At 39.0% G+C, this 21021-nt stretch overlaps 1 protein-coding gene across 1 annotated transcript in view; it reads right to left on the minus strand.

Annotated features, from left to right (window-relative positions):
- ADK (adenosine kinase) overlaps positions 1–21021 on the minus strand; it is a 278665-nt gene that overhangs the window by 25520 nt on the left and 232124 nt on the right. Inside the window, exon 9 of the mRNA XM_027460598.3 lies at positions 14506–14620. Within this exon, the coding sequence (XP_027316399.1) occupies positions 14506–14620 (115 nt within the window). The remainder of the gene's footprint in view (positions 1–14505; positions 14621–21021) is intronic.

Raw genomic sequence — 21021 nt, forward strand, 5'->3', positions numbered from 1 at the left:
GCTATGGGAGACAGGATGCAAAGAACTGTCCCTCAGAGGCAATGCATTTGCAGTGCAAACAGAGAAGGAATATGCCCAAGATTTTGTATTTTCTACTGCTCTACTCATGATCCTATAGGCATCTATAGTGTGAATGACAGTATGCAGACCCCACTTTCTCTCTCACTAAGGAGGTAAAAGTTAATCCAAAGAAGCTCAGTGAGACTTGTCTTCCCTTTGTTGCTCTGCCCAGACACATGCATTGCCCCATTTAGTCAAGCGTATTTTTATTCAGAAGTCGTATTCACAGCATTTATGTGTGATTCATAGGATTGGAGTTAGTAGGGGAAAGAAGGTTTCTCCAGAGGAACTCATACACATCAGCTATTAGCAATGATGTAAAATTGAACAGTATTCTTGCACTCAGCATATAGCCCCTGAACCTATGTGTGACAAGGTCTGCACTCCTGTCATTTCAGCGCCGCTCCTTGGACACAATGATCTTTAAGGTCCCTTCTGATCCAAACTATTCTATTATTCTGTGGAACTGTTATTATTTATACCTGCATGAGATCAGACCCAGAACTCTGTACCTAGTTATAACTGTACAAAAAGTAACTGTGTCAACCAACACTCATGAATAGCTTTTATAGGCCTGAATGTGTTTTGTTTATTTTATATAGGTAATGGGATCCACTTAGCTTTTGGTATTGCCTGTACCCTCACTGCCAATGCCATGAGTTGAAGTTCTGTTTTAGTTCTCATATTGAACAATTCTTTGTTTGCACAATTAAACAAAACACTATGACTGCACGTAAAAGATGGGGGAATGAGTGGAGGTCAACAGAAAACACTACAGTTTTGCTTCAGATTGGTGCTAATATTAAATAAGGAAATGCATACATACATATATGGAAAAACTGCCCTAAAGAACAAGCCGATGAATTTTTCTGGCATGTGTCACAATGTTTAAAGTTTAGAATGGCAATGAACTCTGTTGAGGAAGCCTTTCCGAGCACACACGAGTATTGCCATTTGCCCGGTAGGCACAGATTTCAGAGGGAGCTGAAACTGCGCCCACTGAACTGCCAGAAAATGCACTCCTCTAACTCAGCACGGCTGCTGAAGACATAAGGCAGTGCTCAGAACTGCATCATTTTCCTGTGATCTCTGCAACAGGAAAGGGGTTGAAGACTCTTTCCCCTCAGGAAAGGCAAAGAGTATCAACTCATAGACACCCAAAATAAGGAAAACTCAGAACTTCCATAACTGTTTCACTGATTGAACACTATGAAATTACAAGGAAAAGCTCAGATCAAAAACAGTCCTGAAGAAAGAGATGGGTTACAACAACCTAAATCCATGAATAGTGTGACCCTAGCCTCCAACGAGAACAGGTCCCCTTGGCGTACTGATGGCTGCACGTTGGTATAGCTCCAGCACAATGAGTCTAGCCACCCCAGTGAAAGTACAGCGTGGCACAAAAACAGATCTGGCCTTGGATATCAACAAATGTTGACCTCTGCTCCTGCCCTGCAAATCCTACATGATTTGGCTTGATTGGTGTACATTCTACTTCATCATTAAAATTAAAACAAAACAAAACAAACAAACAAACAAACAAATAAACCCTCTCAAGAAATATTACTCTTTAAGCTACATTTGGGAATGGAAGATATAAACAAATCTCTATTTCCATCCACAAGTAGATAGCTCAGGTGGTGAAAAGAAGTGCAAATGATGACAGATGGAATTTCAATATTCAATGTCTAATGCACAGAATACATCACATACATATGCCCAAGTTCTGTTGAATACATCACATACGTATGCCCAAGTTAACGCTGACCCATGTTTTAGCTCACACACATCCTTCAACCTTCTGAAACCTGGCTGTATGGGCTGTGCAAACATGAAGTATCTTTCAGCTAAGAAAGCAGACCATGTACTTCACTTTCTGCTTGCACTGACCCAAGTGCTAGCGAGAAAGCACATATGTTTGTACTCCATTTCATGCCATTCTACAGACATACTCAAAATCACTGCACAGCTGGACCATCAAAACACTGTCCTATGGGAGAATTTTCACAAATATTGATCTATAATCTGGTCAAGAAGCTTATCAGGACGTTGGCTAAAACAAGCTGTAGAAAAACGCATTACAATTTGATTTTGAGCAGGACAACCCCTGTATTATGCCTCACATTTTTTATACATTAAGCATATTGCCCTAACAGGGCAAACACACCTGTCAAAACTTGCAAGCTTTCTTAGCTATACCTCAGCTTCACAGTGGTGAACACAGAAATCACATCATTTAAATAAATGCCATGTTACATGACAGCTTTGTTTATGCTACATGATAATCTGAGAAGCATGGGTCGTCAGTGGAGGCAGAAATGGGCCCAAGGCATTTCTATTTTACTTGAGCATCAGTAAGACTGAAAAGAGAAGGAGTGAGCATTAGGTCACTACAGAGCAGTTTTGAAGGAGCTTTTTCTTCTGGGAAAATTTATATTTAGTTTCATAAATACAATCAGTCCATCAAAATGAAAGAGAGCCTTCCTTACAAACATTACTAAAAATAAGTTAATGTATAAATATATTTCTCCTTTTTTTAATTAACTGGATGCTAGCTGGGCATTGTTGAGGTAGATATGCCACAGGAATTTTAGAAATTTAAATTGCCTTTCAAGGTAGATGTAGAAATTTGTATTTTTTATCCTTTTAACTCTGAGCTCTGATCTAGAATTTTAAATTTTTTTTTTCTTCTCATGCTGTATTTGTAAATTCTCTATTGCCTTTAATTAAGATCTCCCTAGGCTATTTATTTATTTTTGAAGAATGAAACTTGCTTACTAGATGGATTTTCTCAGGCTTTTGCAGGTTTTAGATCTATTCGAAGATGCCACTGCAGTGTAGGCTGAGATTTGTTCTAATCTCAGCGGAGAAACATTCTGCTCTTAAAAACACCAGTTAAAAACAGCAACGCCACTGTTGTTAATGGAACTCTTTCAGTATTATGCAAGTCTAGAACTAGAATTTGGCCCAAAATGAAGGAGCTTATTTTCACCCTAAATTAGCTACAGATCATTTCTTAGATAATTAAATGTCTGTACGTTTTGCACATGCAGGCTAAGCTGGAAGAGTGGTGCTTTCCTCCCACAGCTCTCATCTCAGGCCCCCAGTTTTCTGGTAACCAAAAATGGGTCTCGGAGGAAGCATTGGGAATCAAATATCACAGCTTCACATGCTCTCATCTTCTAGATCAGACTGGTGACTGCCCAGAAGCTGACACACCATACATTTGCAGTATGAAAATCTAACATGCTTTGCTTTGTTTATCTAAGCATCTGTTTTGATTGCAGATAAAAAGACTAATTTATAGTTTTTGTGTTCTACCTTTCAAAATGATCTTGATTTTTTTAATTGTTTACGCTGTCAAGGTAAGCAGGAAATCCATAAACAGTCTTTATTTTTTATATTTGGTTTTAGCCAAATATAAAAATGTCACTCCAAAAGACACATACTTATATCCCATGATGTGCCAGAGATTAAAAGAAAATTGCATTAGCACTATACTAAATACAGCATTTAACTGCTCACAAATGGATTTTCATATTTCTGTGGTAATTTACAATGTGCAATAGGTAGTGCAATCTAATCAACCACAACTGCATAATATTTTTGACCAACTTGCTGTTGATAAATAATGCAAGTATTAGGTTATTAAATTTTTTACAATTAAGTGACTAAGAAAGCTGTTTATTGCCTTCCGTTATACCCTCTGTTAATAAGATCGTTGTTGCAGATGTTCATGTATGCTGCATTGATGTTTAATGGTGCATGATGCTCTAGGTGGTTCCCATAACCTTGCTTTGTCTACTATGAGCTGACTCAATTGATATGATAATAGAGAAAAGAGGTCTGAAACAAGCTGGGCTGTACTGGCACAATTTGCATAACCTTTAAATTTGCCATCATTTGATAGCCAACTGCTCCTAAAATTTTTACTCAGATGTCAGCAGCAACAATATACTGTACAAACAGCATTCTGCAATTGGACAGGTGGGGAGGAAAGAGAGGGCATGCATAGTTTATTGCACTTTTATATTCTATCAGGAAATGTACTTATTATCAAATTTAGAAAGCCAACAATTTAGAGTAGAGTTCTGCAGTTTTATTCGTGATCAATTGCTATTAGCCACAATGCATGGCCTGGCATCTTTTCAGGTTCACAGTACAATATCACAGTGTCAGATTACAAGCGGTATAAATATTTGGTTCCACCGACTCCTCTCTGATTTAGTTTTGACTGCTAATCACTGTGGCAGGGAGTGGAATCAGGGTGGATTACAAAGGAAGGGGGGGGGGGGGGCACAGGGTAGCAGAGTACAGCAAACAAAATCAGTGGAAGTCACCTTCCAAACCTTAAATCTGGTTTCTGAAGACTGTCTGTACTCTTTTTAAACAAACGTTATTATGTCGATATAGCCACAGCCTGACAATGTACAAATAATTTGAGTTTGCTGTATTTACTAAATCTGCTGTCTTTACATACTTTAAGTCAGCTCTGCTTATTTTACTGACTTTTTTATTCATAACAAAGAAAATAGCTCTGGCAAAAGTAAGCTGGAGCCTACTTTGATTCAAATAGGATCAAATACATAAAGTTTATTTTTGTGGTATTTGTGGATTTATATCTAAACTGCTACTTCCTAACCTGTATTATTCTCAGGTGTGTCAACGTCAGGTCACTGGTATATGAGTAAGATGCACAGCTTATTTTTCAGATATGGCATTTGAATCTTTCCCACTTTGCTTTACCTGTAAAACCTACTGTGGAAATAACCGAGTCAAACTGATCATAAAACCTCACAAATCCGCTTTCAGACAGGTAACCATTTTGGAGAACTCCAATTTACTCCTCTCCCTCACCCCACCTCCAGTGTCAGCTCTGAATGTTTTGTTGCCTTACACAAAATGCATACTAAATCCCCAAAGCAGGATCCATTCTAACTCACACCCCAACCCTCTTGCCCACTTTTTCCACTAGCCAGCATCTCTGCTCTCTCTCTCCTGGAGATAAGAATTTGTATTTCATTCAGCCACCTATTTACCACAACTTCTTTTACCTGAGACTGGACGCTACAGCAGAGAAACTTCTAATCAAAGGGTCAGTTCCAGCAGTTAATTTTCTTCCAGGGTCACCATACATAACCACATTTTACGCTCTTTCCATTCTGTGCAATTATTTTATAGTGACTATTTGAGCTGGTGAAGATTAGAGTCTTGAAAACGTACGTTCCATCATTTATGGCAAAAGCATGACATGGATAGCTACAATTTCAACTTTTCTACAATGTTCATTCAACTATAATCACAAGATGGGAAATAAAATCTCTAAATTAAAGATGATAGGCTATCAGAGTCTGTAGGGCACCTTCTGAGTGGAGATTCTGCTGTTCAAACTCCTCTCTGATGATTTGCTGTGAAGTGAACTACTGCTTAATAATAATAAAAAAAAAAAAGGCTAAAACTGCCAAAATAATGGAAAAAAAGATTTTCTGCAGAAGATATTTTGCCTAGCTGCCAGTGGTCAAAGGGTCCAGTGTTTTATGCACCTCATTTGTAACAGACAGCAAAGAAGATACCTTAAGGTAAAACATGTTATCAAATCTTTCAGCATACATACAGTTCTTTTTTTGTATAACCTCTAGGTAGACTTTAAAAATTGAATCAAGAGGTTGCAGACAAGGTACTGCACACAAAAAGACACATGGATTCATATAAACCATTCATATTCATGAGTGTTTTAAGTTCTCCATGGCTATAATCAATATCCAATGAAGTTAATGAGATCTTTCCATTGATTTCAAAAGCAACTGGGCTGAGCCCCAGAGACAATAATATCATATTCTCTTCAAGAACTCCACCTGATAACACATACTTTGATAAGTTACTAGCTTCCCATCCGGAATTTCAGCAATGAACAGAAGATATGTTATCTTATTTCAAACTCATCTTCCAAAATGAGCAATATAATGTTATAAAACTCAATATGGAGCATTTAATAACTTTAACTGAGAAGCAGTCAAGGGCACAGTAGTTACTTGTGATGTTAAGATCCATATATAAGACAATTGTTATTTGTTTAAAAGGGAAATGAAAAAAAGCCTCAATGTGTCATCCTCCCAAAAGGTTGAGTTTTTGTTTTCTTTTAACTTTGAGTCTCTACAAAGCAGTGCTTCTAACACATCTAAGCCCATCCAATAGATTTAATCACTGATAAGTAGAGTTATAAGTTCAGACTGGCCTTGACCTTGGGCAGTATGACATTATCTGAAAACCATTAATGGTCTGAAACTAAAGGAAAAGCTCATTAATAAAAGCAAAACTGTACAAAGGTAAAAAAAAATAAAGAAAGAAAGAAAAAGGAAGAGAAAAAAGGTAGTTTTATTAAAAGTATTGATCATGACCTAGGGCACTACAGACATTGATCTTCCCACATCTCCACAGGAAAAAAAAAAAAGTTAAGCCAACAAATTATTGATCTATCATGAAACCTGCTGAACAAGGCATACATTTAATTTCTTACAATGAAAAAAATAATCGTACCAAATCAGCGCAAAGAGAAAATCTATTTCTTAAAAACTATTGGTAGTTGAAAGAATTGCAAAAATTTACTATCTGACTGTTTTCATAAATTAGCTACCCTATTAGTATGATTTGAACCTAAGTGTCGGGAGGGGAGAAGCCTACGCACTGCAACCCTTTAAACCATGGGTTTCAGATTTCAGTTCATTAAACCATGTGTTTTAAAGGAGGAATGGAGAGCATACAACATGCTGAATATTTCAGCAGCACAGAATGTGTGTACAGAAAAGGAAAACGCTGAACTTGAAACAAAGCAAAAACTTGATGAAAAGTTTATAGCATAATTATTTGATATAAGATACCACAGTTTTGGATTTTCTTATAATTGTAGCTGCAATAATAGTAGCTGAAAAGCTAGAAGTCACCAGAATTTCATGTTTGGTGTACTGACAGAGAGGCAGGTGTCATTTTCAGAAAACAGGGCCATAACCTCAACAAAGTTGCATGAATTACACATCCACTGAGAGGCACAAACTCAGTTTGTAAGGTTGTCATTAGTTCCAGTGCTTCCTAAGTACTGAATGATGGATTTTGCTGTCTCACCATTCTTTTAATATAATTCTATGATAAAACTTGGTTTTCAAAACACAAGATGTCAAAAAGATCATTTCCCTTTTGATAATATACTCATGTCTCTATCCCCTCTTTCTTTGCTGTTTGCTTGCAGACAATTGTACAATGTCACCGGCTGATCCTGAAGCAAATTTCCACCTTGGGAACCACAGTCTCTGTAGTTGCCAGATGGAAGTTCAAAACACAGGAGACGCAGGAGATAGCCAGTGACATTCTTAAGTGGCTCAATTCAAACAAATAGCAGGAGGTACTTCTTCACAACTCAGTCTTTGACACTCATTGTATGATTAAGAAAGTCACAAACTACGGATTACTGGAAACTAGGAGAGCGTAACATGGAGGTATCACTACATATTTTTTTCAGTTTTTACAAGCACCTACTACTATATGTTGTTGCAGATAAAAGTTTAGGTAGATCTTAGGTCCAACCTAGTCCTGCTCCCCCTTTTCCACTCTATAAGGCCAATATCACTTAATTTCTGTTACACAACCACTGGAGTTGTGTATTAACATTCATGCCTCCAAGAATTCCTTTTAGATTTATGGTACAAAAATTGACTTCCTAGATCTACGTATTTGTATTTGAGAAACAAATACAGAAATTCTTCTGTGTAAGAGGAAATACTGCCAAGTCCTAACGAATAGAATGGGGGCCCATATTCATTGCCTTTCTACAAACACATGCTTTTCACAGCTTAAAGAAGTAGTTTTTCCGTGGAATGCCAGAATGCAAATTCATTATAGCACCTGAGATTCAGGCTATGCTTAATGAAAAGTATAGTTTTGCCTTCAAAATTGCTTATTACTAGTGATTAAATTTCTTCTCAATTGCTGGGCTAAACTGTTGTGTTACTAGGTTAGACTAGTCTTTATTCTTTAAATCCATGAGAAATTACTGAAACACACACACTTACACATTGCTTACATACATATATATATTTACATATATAGATACATAGGTATATGCATTCTTTGAGATGTAATTGTTGATACACAAGTCCAGTTGAGATACTGGTATCCAGGAACTTTGATTTTAATAATGTGTTTCAGCTGTCTAATAAAATCCTCAGACCTCTCCCACACAGCATGAAATCATGAATGGTCTCAGTTACAAAAGGTATTACCAGCTTTGCTATTCATTAATTCCTATCAACAAACATTCATTATTAATTTAGGTTTTGTGGTTTCCTAAGTCACAACTAAACTAAAAATAATTCTACTGGGCTTTCTGGCTCATTTGTTCTGCCATTAGCAGACCAAAATTTCCATTTTTCCTAATTCCATTTTTGGTATTTAAAATTTTCTTTACATTTGTGAATATCACAGGACAGGGAATAGTGACAGTGTGTAATCCTGTGAAAAAGAGCACGCATTGTAATATAACCCAGCTGCAGGCCCAAGACATGACTTTTGTTTGTGTAAACACGTAGGAAGGCTGTCTGATAAAAAGAGCACGTCAGGATTTTTCCTGTCTGGAAGGCTGAGCATGAAAGCTATGAGAACTAAGGAAAAAAACACACTTTTTCTTGCTTAGAGGACAACATACAATACCCAGTAATTCACAGAAAGAGGAACTGCAAACAGGCCCACCATAAAATGTCAGCAGTGTCATTAGTAATAAATACTTCTGTGTTTTATAGATAAGCTTACAAGGTAACATGCTGGTCTATGATTGCAGCACAACCTGACAAAGAAAACCCACTGACCTCTGTTTAGACTATATTATATGCTTGTTTTTATTCCCCCAAAATGCATGGAGCATCACACCATCAGGATTTAAGAATGGCACTTAAAAACTCTAGCTTCCAAAATTTTGTCAGCTCTTCTAAACAAAATGGTTTAAAAGTCCTCCTTCAAGATCTAACATACCCTTACAGAGTACAAGAAGTTTCATCAGTCATAAAAACACACTCTCCTCCATACTTCTGTTACTATTTTCATTTAGATCAAGTTTTGTTTTTATCCAAACCCATATAAACTTTTAATTTATGAAAATATGTGCACATATTACCTTGAGACTGGTTGTACTGGATTAAACCAACGTTCATTTATCTTGGTATCCTGTTTCAGATAACAGGGGAAGGCCAATGCCTAGTATTACTCCAACATCAAAAGCTTTGTAGTGGGCTCTAAGATTTGTTAATGTTACAAGTTTTATAGCCACGTATTAATTTGGCCATATTGCACAGGCCGTGTAATTTATCAAACAGATTAATTGTCAAGTAATAATAGCAGATAGAAATTCAGAAATTTCAGTATGTACCACGTGTGAGGTGCACTAAGAGATTTTTAAGGGGTACCTTTCTCATTCTACCACATCACTGCAAAGCTAATACATTTCCTGAAACATTCTTAAGTCACACATCCCACAAATTGAAGAAGATGTAAGTGGTGTCATTAACTCGGTAAAACCCTAACTTGTTTTAGATAGGTTTTAATGCTTGAATCCTTTACAATTTCATTTCTTTACTACATATTCTAACAAGTGAGCTTATTACAAATGTGCCCTTAACAAAGGTGGTCTTGAAAATATTTGGGGAAAAAAGAATGGAAAATTCTGTGTTCACGCCTGAACATGCCAGATTTCATCATTCATAACTTGAAAAATGCTGAAGTGATTTTCTTTAAATTTGGACTGTTTTTCTTTCCACTATTAAAGCTATAAAACAAGCCAAGTTTAAAGTTTGTAGCTTCAGCTGTTTTTGAATTATGCAAATATTTCAATATAAAAGTATGTTTTTCCATTGCTGAACTGATTTTGCTCAGACTTTCCAAAGATTTCCCTTTGGGCCAAGACCAGTCATAAAATGTATCTGACTAAAAGTAATTTGTTTAAAAATGTTATGAGCAACTCTGTAAAAAGGATAGTTTTCACAGCATTTAATTCTGACAAATGTTATAGCACACATATAGATATGACATATATGTTGTTGCCAGAGTTTGTGATTTTTGGTGTGTTTATTAAAAGCCCCAGCTGCCGAAATCAAGAGATTGGATGTGGTCATTAACCCTTCCCCCCTTTCCCTGCATACGTATTTTTTTGTGGTTACAGAAAAAAGTGTTGAAACATGTAATGAATGTATCCCACCAAGCCGGGAACCTGAAGTTAAATCCAGAATCTCAGACCTGGGAAGAGGAATATGATGAACAAGGTTGCGTTAGTGGGACCTGAGTGTTGATAGCCAAGTAATTCCCAATACAGCCAAGGACCGTCCACACAAGAATTTAACCAATGCTGTTCCTCAAATAAACTTTCCCAGGTAAGCAAGTCCATAGATTCTATTTTTCGGTTACTAGTGTCTTTCCCAAACCATAATGCTCTGTACTGAAAGGTATCATCACAGGTGCCTCTCTCAGGTTACTTTTTTTCAAGAGTTTTGTCAAAATTCAATCATTATGGGACAGATTTCTGAAAAAAAAAATTGTCAGTGGTCATTCTTAGGCTCACTAAGAAACTCCAATGCATTCAAGTTCTACAGGAAAAAGATAAAATTTGACATCAGAGGAAAATGCACCCAAATGACACGAATAGGAGAACTTCAGACAATGATAACATGCTCCATGGAGTCTTATTAGAAGCTGACAGTTAATTTAGTCAACATTTCATCTGCAATAGCTCCCGTGTGCCAATCCTAAACACTCCTTTCCTTCCCTATAAAACATACTGATCACACTCAGCTTGAATTTGAGCTTGCCTTTTTCTTGCAATTATTCCTACTGACAGAGAACAGGAAGGAAGGGGAGAGGAAAGGAGCCTTGGGGCTGGAGTGCTGTGATGGAGTAGATATGAACAGACAGTAGGAAGACCCAATGTGCTCCATGATAGAGAGAGAAATTTTTCCTCTGAAAACACAAATAGTTCAGACAGATTAGGAATTTGGACTGACAAATGGGAATGGCTTAGACTGGAATGGCTGATGCAGTTCTTGCCATTTTCATAATCTGCTTCAGCTGCGTGGACCTCTAAGTTGCTTGTCAATCAGTGCCTGAGTGGCCACAGTTCACAGTCTCTTTGAGGTGAGCCACCACTAGTTTTGGTGGGCATTAAAACAATGTTGGGTATGCAGCAATTCACAAACTGATTAAACATCCTGGCTGTAGGGCTGGGACAGATCGCTGGAGGAAGTAGACTTTTTAGCTGTCTCAGTCTATCAGAGATATATTCTTTGAACTTTTTGGTCACTCTTTCTTTTCTTTTGGTAAAAATCTGCACCTTCCTGTCCTATGCTCTACTCCTCAAATACCTGTTGATACTTCTGTTCTCTGGGATGTTCAAGAATCAACAACTGTCTCCACAGTCAGTCCTCTGTACATGTAGTGAGCAGCTGTATTTGGTCTTCTTTGTCCCACCAAAAATAAAACAGAATTCTACATCTCATTTACCAACACATATAATTCTGTGTCCTTTCCCGAATGAACAAGTAACCTGGAACAATCCCTTTTATGCACCTCATTTTCTCTCCTTCCAGCCAGAGCTGAACCAAAGTGTATCCCCTCCTTATTTCTGTTCCCTGATCTACCATTCGGCCTACACGTAGCCCACCAAAGAGGAACACTCCTCTTGCAACACAGACACTCTCAACTTAGCCCCATGGCTGCCTTGTCTAGGACAGTAAGCAGAGGGTTTATTTTGACTAAGGAAACAGACCTCTGTTTAAGGAAGCTCTTACAGCCACGGTGTTGTCTTTCTCATTGTACCCATGCATAGGCAGGGCTGGGCAAGAACAGGGAGGTGGATGCCCACGTGTCTCTCTGTAGGGAGCAGTCCAGTCCAAGGCATTCACTTTTACTCCCAATGCTCAGTTGCTGTCAGACAGCAGAGTGCTTTCCGTGGGGAAAATAAAGAAGGAGAAGAGAAGGTACAAAACCCACAAAGGTTTTGTGGGTTCACCTTGGCATCTTTCACTCTCACACCTGTAAGCTCCAGCTCCATCCTGCACTCCTTCAGAGGACATAAACTGAGAACACTGGAATACGTGATCTGCCAACAGCTGATGAAGGATAGTTAATGGTAGCAGTGGAAGGGAAGAACGAAACAGCAGAGTCTTTTGTCTGGATACTGATCCTCTCTGGTTGAGTCAAGTCAATAGTGACAGAAGCATCTTTCAGCTAATAAACATCCTAGAGCCATGTTCTTATTATCACTATTGACTTGGGTGGAAGGTCCAAATCCATAGCTGAAATCCATGACTTTGCAAGTACTGATCTAGGCACGAACTCTCTGACAATACATTGTTTCCTCGGAATGGCAGGATAAACAACTATACAGACTGCTTTTTTCTAAAACCTACTCTTCTTCTGTACTTTACAAAGAGGGAATGAGTTCCATGCAGGTAACTACTCCTAAATACAGCAATTCTTCCAAAAATCATTTAGAAACATTTTACACTTTCCACTGCAGGTTTCAAAGTACAACTAGACCTAATTAGTGTTGAAATAAGTGTGTTAACAGTACTCTATGCCTTTCTATCATATCATCATATACTAAATTAAGGGACACATTTTCCTCCTTTCATTATTATTTTAACGTGAAGAGGTGGGAAAAAGATGATCCACACCAAAGGAAGGAAAAAGGGGGAAAACAATAACAAATTGGTATCTCTTTTGAGAATTGCCCCACAGGCCAAACATTTTTATGTTCTTAATCATTATTAAATGACTTAACATGACACACAGAGCCAGGCGAATGATTGCATCCTGACATGAGAACGAATTACAAATGAAATGAAAGATCAAGCTGTATTAGAGGACTGCCTCTGGGAAATGAAAATCTTTAATTCTCTTTTATTATTGACATTTATTTGGCTGCCATGAATAACAACATAGCAAAGAGATTCAGCTACGCTTGTGCACTGAATAGCTTATCCCACGGCTCAAAACTGCCTTAACATTTATCATGTTTGCTTTTGTAGCTGACACCATTGCATACACTCTCTATCCATCTTGCATTTATCATGCATATAAAGTGCATTCTCTAATTTAAGTTCATTTCATAGCGAACAAACAGCTAAGATTAGCAAGTGTCAGTCCTCAAATAAGCTCCCAGTTGTAAAAATATCAAAGAAGGGATTAATGGATTTGTTAACAACTCCAGTTTGAAGAATAAAATAAGTACACAGTGAAAATTAAATAAGAGCACAGGAGGGTTACACATAAGATTTAGGTTTACTACCATTATTACTAGCTCATGTATAAAAACATTTTTACACTGCTATTTCTCAGCCAACTGTACAATACTCCAGTGGAGTGCCTCCATATGGGCCATTCACATAATGCAGTAACTTTCTGGAAGCAGCACTTTCATCATTATTCAGTGAGATACACATACACAACTCTCAGTGACTGCTATTTCCTTTAAATCAGTCTGTAGCTAACAAAATACAGGAAGGAGCAAACTATTGGAGAAATCATTCAAACTGCTGCTAAGAATGATCTATATAGCAGTGACATACCTACTTAGTGCCTAGCCCTGCAGCCACAGGCTGAAGCAAATTCTGATTTTGAGGCAAATATCATATGAGTAAGCACTGGTCCCTCAGGTGCAAAGCTTCCTCGACTTCACTTGATTTCCAAAGGAGGAATTCAGCCCTGACTAATAACTTACCTTGTGCAGGAATGAGTGACTAAAATGGCTTGCCACAGCACATGTTTTTAATAGCTTTATTTAGTCTAGAAGCATAGGTGGACAAAATTAAAGAGACTGTCAAAAGGTAGGCAGTCATGTTTATAATGCTTAAATCTGTGTGTCGTACATCATCAATTTAGACAGCACAAACTACTTGTATCCCTGCTAGAACACCTTTTTCCCACGTATTCCTTTGAGAATAGAAGAGCAGACGGCTGAGAAAAGCTTGAAGTGAGACTTTCTGCTCAAAGCAAGAAAGACTGGAAATTCACTTAGTACTGGATTTCACTTCCTCCTTTTCACAAATGTTTAAATATACTATACTGTTGCACAGCTGTTCTCAGCAGGCATAGTGTGTTCTTGTTTGCAGCAAAGATGGCTACACAGATAAAATCTCAAGTCATAAAATCTGAGCAAAACCAACTGGATCAATATTTTAGATCTATGTTATAAAAAAGAACTTCAGATGTTCAGAACTAAATTCTCAGGCATTCCTATGAAATACCAACTTCTTGAATTCAGAATCTTAAAACAATTAAAAACATAACAGAGATGAGAAACATTAACATCAAAAGGCAAACGCTATGCCTACCATTTAACAGTTTTTAAAACCAGAACTTGGAATTGCTTAACTAGAATATTTACTGAGAAAAAAGATTTGAAAAATATACCTGTAGCCATTACAGTGTCATCTTTCCCCTGGGTAAAGACTACAATTCGTTGCCTTTTAGTGTTCACCTTTGGCAGGGCTTGTGTCTTCTTGGCTATCTCTTTAATGTCTTCAGTCTATTAATGAAGAGAGAAAATTCTTGTAACCAGCATATTAGAGCAGTGAAAGATTAGAACTGTATTAGCAGATCAAAAATTTATTTTCTTATGGCTAGGTATAAAACAGACTTTATTGTCCGTAGAGAAAGATTTTTAAAAGGAGAAATACTTCATTCTCCTAAGGGTTTATGTAGTACTATGAGACCAGTGTTTTTAATCTTGATAATGATAGTTCAGCTATTCCAATTGCTGCAAAACTGCAAAGCTAACAAAGGAATTACAGAGCATTTCCTAATGAGCAATTAGTGGGTTTCTTTGCTGCTGACTGGATTCTAACCTTACCTATCATAAAATTAAAAATAAAATTGGTAAGAGAATACTTTGGATAAACTCTGAGCCTGATTTTCATCCAATTTAGCCAGGTTTTATAGTAGCATAATCCCTCCGATTTCAGCAGGATTGCTAACATTGTTCCTTGAATTTCCCTGCAACAACTGATCTCAACAAGTAAACCCAGGGCACCCTGCAGCACCTTCAAAGGTGTGGAGCCCAGGTGAATACGCGGTGTGCTCAGTACCTATCTGTTTGCACCACTGAGATGTAGGGAAGGAAAGGGTGGAAGCTGTATTCAGTGGGGCACAGAACATTCCCAATTTGCTGAAGTGAGGATAAGCTGCAAAAATTTCAAGAATCTTTGCTTTAAAGGGACTTTGTCTGTACACCACAGTGCATGCAGCTAGGAACAGAGAACTTGGCATACTGAACCAAACCACAAATCCATCCAATGTCTTCGACAGCAACAAGTTTGAGATGTTTTATTTGATGCAAGAAACCCAGTAACAGCACAACTTGTCATTAGAACATTATCCTTCCTATTCTCATATTTTAGTTGCCCTATGATTTGAAACACAAGGATTTCAACTTCTAATTTATTTAGTTTTCAATCTCATCTAAATATAGGTATTCCTGTTATTTGTATAAGCATCAAATCCTTTTATAATGCTCTGTGGTAAGCTTTTGTTCTCAAATTTATCTGGAGTCAGTAAGTTCCATATAAATTAAATTTGTTATATGTAAACCTATTTCTTGCCATCACGTATAATTTTTTTTTTTTATTTTTTAAACAGTAGGAAAAGTTAGAAAGACTACATTTATTCTCTATATTACTTACTGGGCCATGCTTTATTCATATCTGTGTTAAATAACACCATAATGTTTTTCTTTTTTTAGTTTGCTCTTATGTAGAAACTACTATGCTTAGAGACAGCAGATTTGGTGAGGGCCTAGTGTTGAGTACAGACTGAAACCACAACAGTATCTTCTGGATTTTTTAGTGTCCTGTTCATTACGAATCCCAACTCATTTTTTTTTTTAACACAACTACATAATGAATAGAGTTTATTTATAAAGCTGTCCAGAGTCATTTCAAGTTATCTACCAGAGTTGTTTCGATTAATTTATATTAATAAATTTTTATCTTCCAAAATCAGCATATAGTGTTATTTTTTAAGCCAGGTACAGAATGTGAAGTTTTGACTGCAGCTGCTGATTTTAACAAGAGGTTGCTTCTTTTTCAGCAGCAGCTTAGATAAACAAGACCTATAAACCTGCATACATTCAGTCCTGTTTACTTGTTGCTTTTTAGCAATCTTGTTGATCAAATCACTGACAGCACTCCACTTTTATTAGGTACAGAGAATATGCCTGAGCTGTATATTTATCAATATCCCTCTAAATGAAAATACTTTAGTTCTTTTGCCATAGTTCTAGCCTCCCTTTAATTTCTCCTCCAGATCTCTGGTAGTCAGTGAACCCATCGATTAAGATACATTTACCAAACACTAAAATATTTTCCCCTTACTTATTGGTCTCTAACTACTTCTTTTTAAAATTGTCTCAAACTTTTAATCTCCATATACAGTTACTACACTCTCATTTGTGTTATTTCTTACTTCCTCCTGCTTAGACTCTTAACATGAGCTTTCAAGGGGAAACTTCTGTTAGAGAAGTGAGGGAAGAACCTTGAATCCCTCTGAGTAAGAGCACCTTACCCCTAATTCTCAAAAGGCAAGTATTTCCATAAAGATGCCAGAGAGAAAAATGCAGTCGCTGCTCTTTTGTTTTCAAATGTCTTTTTAAGTGGAGATTTATGTGTAGAAGGTATCAGCTAGTGGCATAGGCTGTTTAGCAGGGCATGAATGGAGAATTGCGGCCCTCCAACCTGGCAATGGGTAGGCTTCAGACACCTAAGTTCTGAACTACTTCAGGCCTTGACAATTAAGATAACCTTGAAGTAAAAATACAATAAAGTGTCACAAATACCAAGAAAAATGGGAAAGAAGCATTTATTTTTTCCTAAGGAGGAAGCAACTACTAATGACACTATTAAGTACATTTACAGTGGAGCAAAGCAGGCAAAGAAACCAAAGAGCTTAAAGATATTTGTGTAGTTTATTTACATGCACTTTAGATTTTGAGAGGAAAACAAGGACGTTATAATGGGAGAAAATAACATGATCAAGAGACCATTTCTTCAGTTTAAAGAACAAAGAGAAACTTATATGAGGGAATGAAGGTCCTAAGCAAAAATACTAGTGAAGAACGATGGTAAAGGATGAAATAGGGTAGATGGTAAAAGAAAGTAAAAAGCATGTATATTTTCAAGAAGAATTAAATACACAGTAAGCGTGCAACAGCAGAAGAAAGGTAATTAGTGGAAAGTATTTTTTTTAAAAAGTAGAAACTTCAGAATAAAATGGTTTGAGGAGTTGTTCTGATTGTGAGGACTTTGAGTATCATCTGTGAGAATTAGCTTGGCCACTTTCAGCCAAAATCACTTTTCAAACTGAAAATTTTCAAAGAAAGACAATAAGAAATAGATGATATAGTGGAAGAGCTGGAACCTCAATGTTGGGGAGGCTTTAACGTTTCCACTATACATCTTTGCCTCACCACTGTGTTGCATTTCGAATCACAGAATCACAGAATCACAGAATCTCTAGGTTGGAAGAGACCTCAAGATCATCGAGTCCAACCTCTGACCTAACACTAACAGTCCCCACTAAACCATATCCCTAAGTTCTACATCTAAACGTCTTTTGAAGACTTCCAGGGATGGTGACTCAACCACCTCCCTGGGCAGCCTGTTCCAATGTCTAACAACCCTTTCAGTAAAGAAATTCTTCCTAACATCTAACCTAAAACTCCCCTGGCGCAACTTTAGCCCATTCCCCCTCGTCCTGTCACCAGGCACATGGGAGAACAGGCCAACCCCCATCTCGCTAGAGCCTCCTTTAATATACTTATACAGAGTGATAAGGTCACCCCTGAGCCTCCTCTTCTCCAGGCTGAACAAGCCCAGCTCCTTCAGCCGCTCCTCGTAGGACTTGCTCTCCAGGCCCCTCACCAGCTTCGTCGCCCTTCTCTGGACCCGCTCAAGCACCTCGATGTCCTTCTTGTAGCGAGGGGCCCAGAACTGAACACAGTACTCGAGGTGCGGCCTCACCAGAGCCGAGTACAGGGGGACGATCACCTCCCTAGCCCTGCTGGTCACAGTGTTTCTGATACAAGCCAGGATGCCGTTGGCCTTCTTGGCCACCTGAGCACACTGCTGGCTCATATTCAGCCGACTGTCCACCATCACTCCCAGGTCCTTCTCTGCCTGGCAGCTCTCCAGCCATTCCTCTCCCAGCCTGTAGCTCTTCTTGGGGTTATTGCGCCCCAGGTGCAGGACCCAGCACTTGGCCTTGTTAAACTTCATACAGTTGACCTCAGCCCATCGGTGCAGCCTATCCAGATCCTCCTGCAGAGCCTTCCTACCCTCAAGCAAATCGACACACTCACCTAGCTTGGTGTCATCTGCAAACTTACTGAGGGTGCACTCAATGCCCTCATCCAGATCATTGATGAAGATGTTAAAGAGGACCGGCCCCAGCACCGAGCCCTGGGGGACGCCACTAGTGACTGGCCTCCAACTGGACTTGGCTCCATTTACCACAACTCTCTGGGCCCGGCTATCCAGCCAGTTTCTCACCCAACGAAGCGTGCGCCAGTCCAAGCCAAGAGCAGCCAGTTTCTTGAGGAGAATGCTGTGGGAAACGGTGTCAAAAGCCTTGCTGAAGTCAAGGTAGACCACATCCACAGCCTTTCCCTCGTCCACCCAGCGCGTCACTTTGTCGTAGAAGGAGATCAGGTTCGTCAAGCAGGATCTGCCTTCCATAAACCCATGCTGACTGGGCCTGATCGCCTGCTTGCCCTTCAAGTGCCGCATGATGACTCCCAAGAGGATCTGCTCCATGAGCTTCCCTGGTACTGAGGTCAAACTGACCGGCCTGTAGTTCCCCGGGTCTGCCCTCCGGCCCTTCTTGTAGATGGGCGTCACGTTTGCTAGCCGCCAGTCAGCTGGGACCTCCCCCGATAGCCAGGACTGCTGATAAATGATGGATAGGGGCTTGGCCAGCTCCTCTGCCAGTTCTCTCAGTACTCTTGGGTGGATCCCATCCGGCCCCATCGACTTGTGCACATCCAAGTGCCGTAGCAGGTCACCAACCAGTTCTTCGTGGATGGTGAGGGCCACATCCTGCTCCCCGTCCCCTTCCACCAGTTCTGGGTACTGGGTATCCAGAGAGCAACCGGTTTTACCACTAAAGACTGAGGCAAAGAAGGCATTGAGCACCTCCGCCTTTTCCTCATCTCTTGTAACTAAGTTTCCCCCCGCATCCAGTAAAGGATGGAGATTCTCCTTAGTCCTCCTTTTTGTGTTGATGTATTTATAAAAGCGTTTTTTGTTATCTTTAACGGCAGTAGCCAGCTTGAGCTCCAGATGAGCTTTGGCCTTCCTAATTTTGTCCCTGCACAGCCTCGCTACATCCTTATAGTCCTCCCTAGTGGCCTGCCCAATTTTCCAAAGATTATAAACCCTCTTTTTCCTCCTAAGCTCAAGCCACAATTCTCTGTTGAGCCAGGCTGGTCGTCTTCCCCGCTGGCTCATCTTTGGGCACATGGGGATAGACCGCTCCTGTGCCATTAGGATTTGCCTCTTGAATAGCACCCAGCCTTCCTGAACCCCTCTGCCCTTCAGAACCGCCTCCCATGGGACTCCACCAACCAGTGTCCTGAGCAGCCTAAAGTCAGCCCTCCGAAAGTCCAATACAGTGGTTTTACTGGTTCCCTTCCTGGCCCCGCCAAGAATAGAGAACTCCACCATTTCGTGGTCACTCTGCCCAAGAAGGTACAACTGTGACGTTTTGTGGTATGTGAATATTTATAGTTCAGGATTGCCTAACTACTATGTCCCTCATTTCATTGTCAAGCAGCAGTATGAAACATTGTCATTGCCTTTTTCTATATGGTATATACATAATATCATCAAATAGCTTTAATGAATAATGTTTATTTTGCATTGACTCATACTTGTGCACTTACCTAGACTCTGCTATGCACCCTGTACCTACAGACAAGGCTGAACAGTAGGACTGTACTGGCTCATGGACCTAAAGCCTCTATAACATGTCCCAGATTCATGGGATACTCACACTTGCCAAATTGTATGCTTGAATCTGATTAACAAAGCTGACATGCAAATCTCACACAACCATGATCTGCCTATTGGTGCTGACCTGAGAAACCTTGCCTGTGGTGGTCTTTCCAGCAAGTAAGTGGGCTATACGCATGGAATAAAGTACTTCTGATATCCCAGGCTCAGGCAGAGGTATGTGAAAAACACCACACGGCTAAAACTGCTAGTTAGGCACTTGTGAGCTCTGTCTCGGAACAGACATACAAAAACTGGGACCACCACAGCCCCGAACTAAATAAGCTTGAATCCATTGGAAACAGTGGAAATCATTGCCTTTAAGACTTCAATTTGACCCAAGATCCCAAACTCCCTCATTTGGTTCCCTAACCAGTAATATATACTTCCAGATGAGAGCTCCATCTCCAACACGAAAAATTATTTTGCATGGCAGCTGGTACCAACCCCTAATATACATTCTGCTCCATTTATTTAATTTTCAGTTTGGGTTTACAGAATGAACTGAACCCTAAGTTTTATGTTAAAGTAGGACTGTGTTTTCTTAATTCCTACATATAATGAACAGCAAGTTACCATTTTATAAAAATAAAACCTCACAATCCCTTATCCTGGCAATTCTTTTACTTGAAACGTAGTTAAAATATACTGACAACCATTCTACTACTTCATGGGGAACCAAGTCAAGAGCTGGGATAAAAATGGTGACTATTATAATGCATTACTGAGATGACTGCAATATGCAATTAGGATGAAGCACTATCTTCAGAGACAGTGAATTTACTATTTATGTAATATTTTTTAAATGTCTTGGAACACAAACTTCACAAAAAAGACACCACTGATGCACTCCAGGAAGAGACTGCATCAGAAGTAATGTTCTGCA

Source organism: Anas platyrhynchos, chromosome 6 (genome assembly GCF_047663525.1).
Source record: "Anas platyrhynchos isolate ZD024472 breed Pekin duck chromosome 6, IASCAAS_PekinDuck_T2T, whole genome shotgun sequence".
NCBI lineage: Eukaryota > Metazoa > Chordata > Aves > Anseriformes > Anatidae > Anas > Anas platyrhynchos.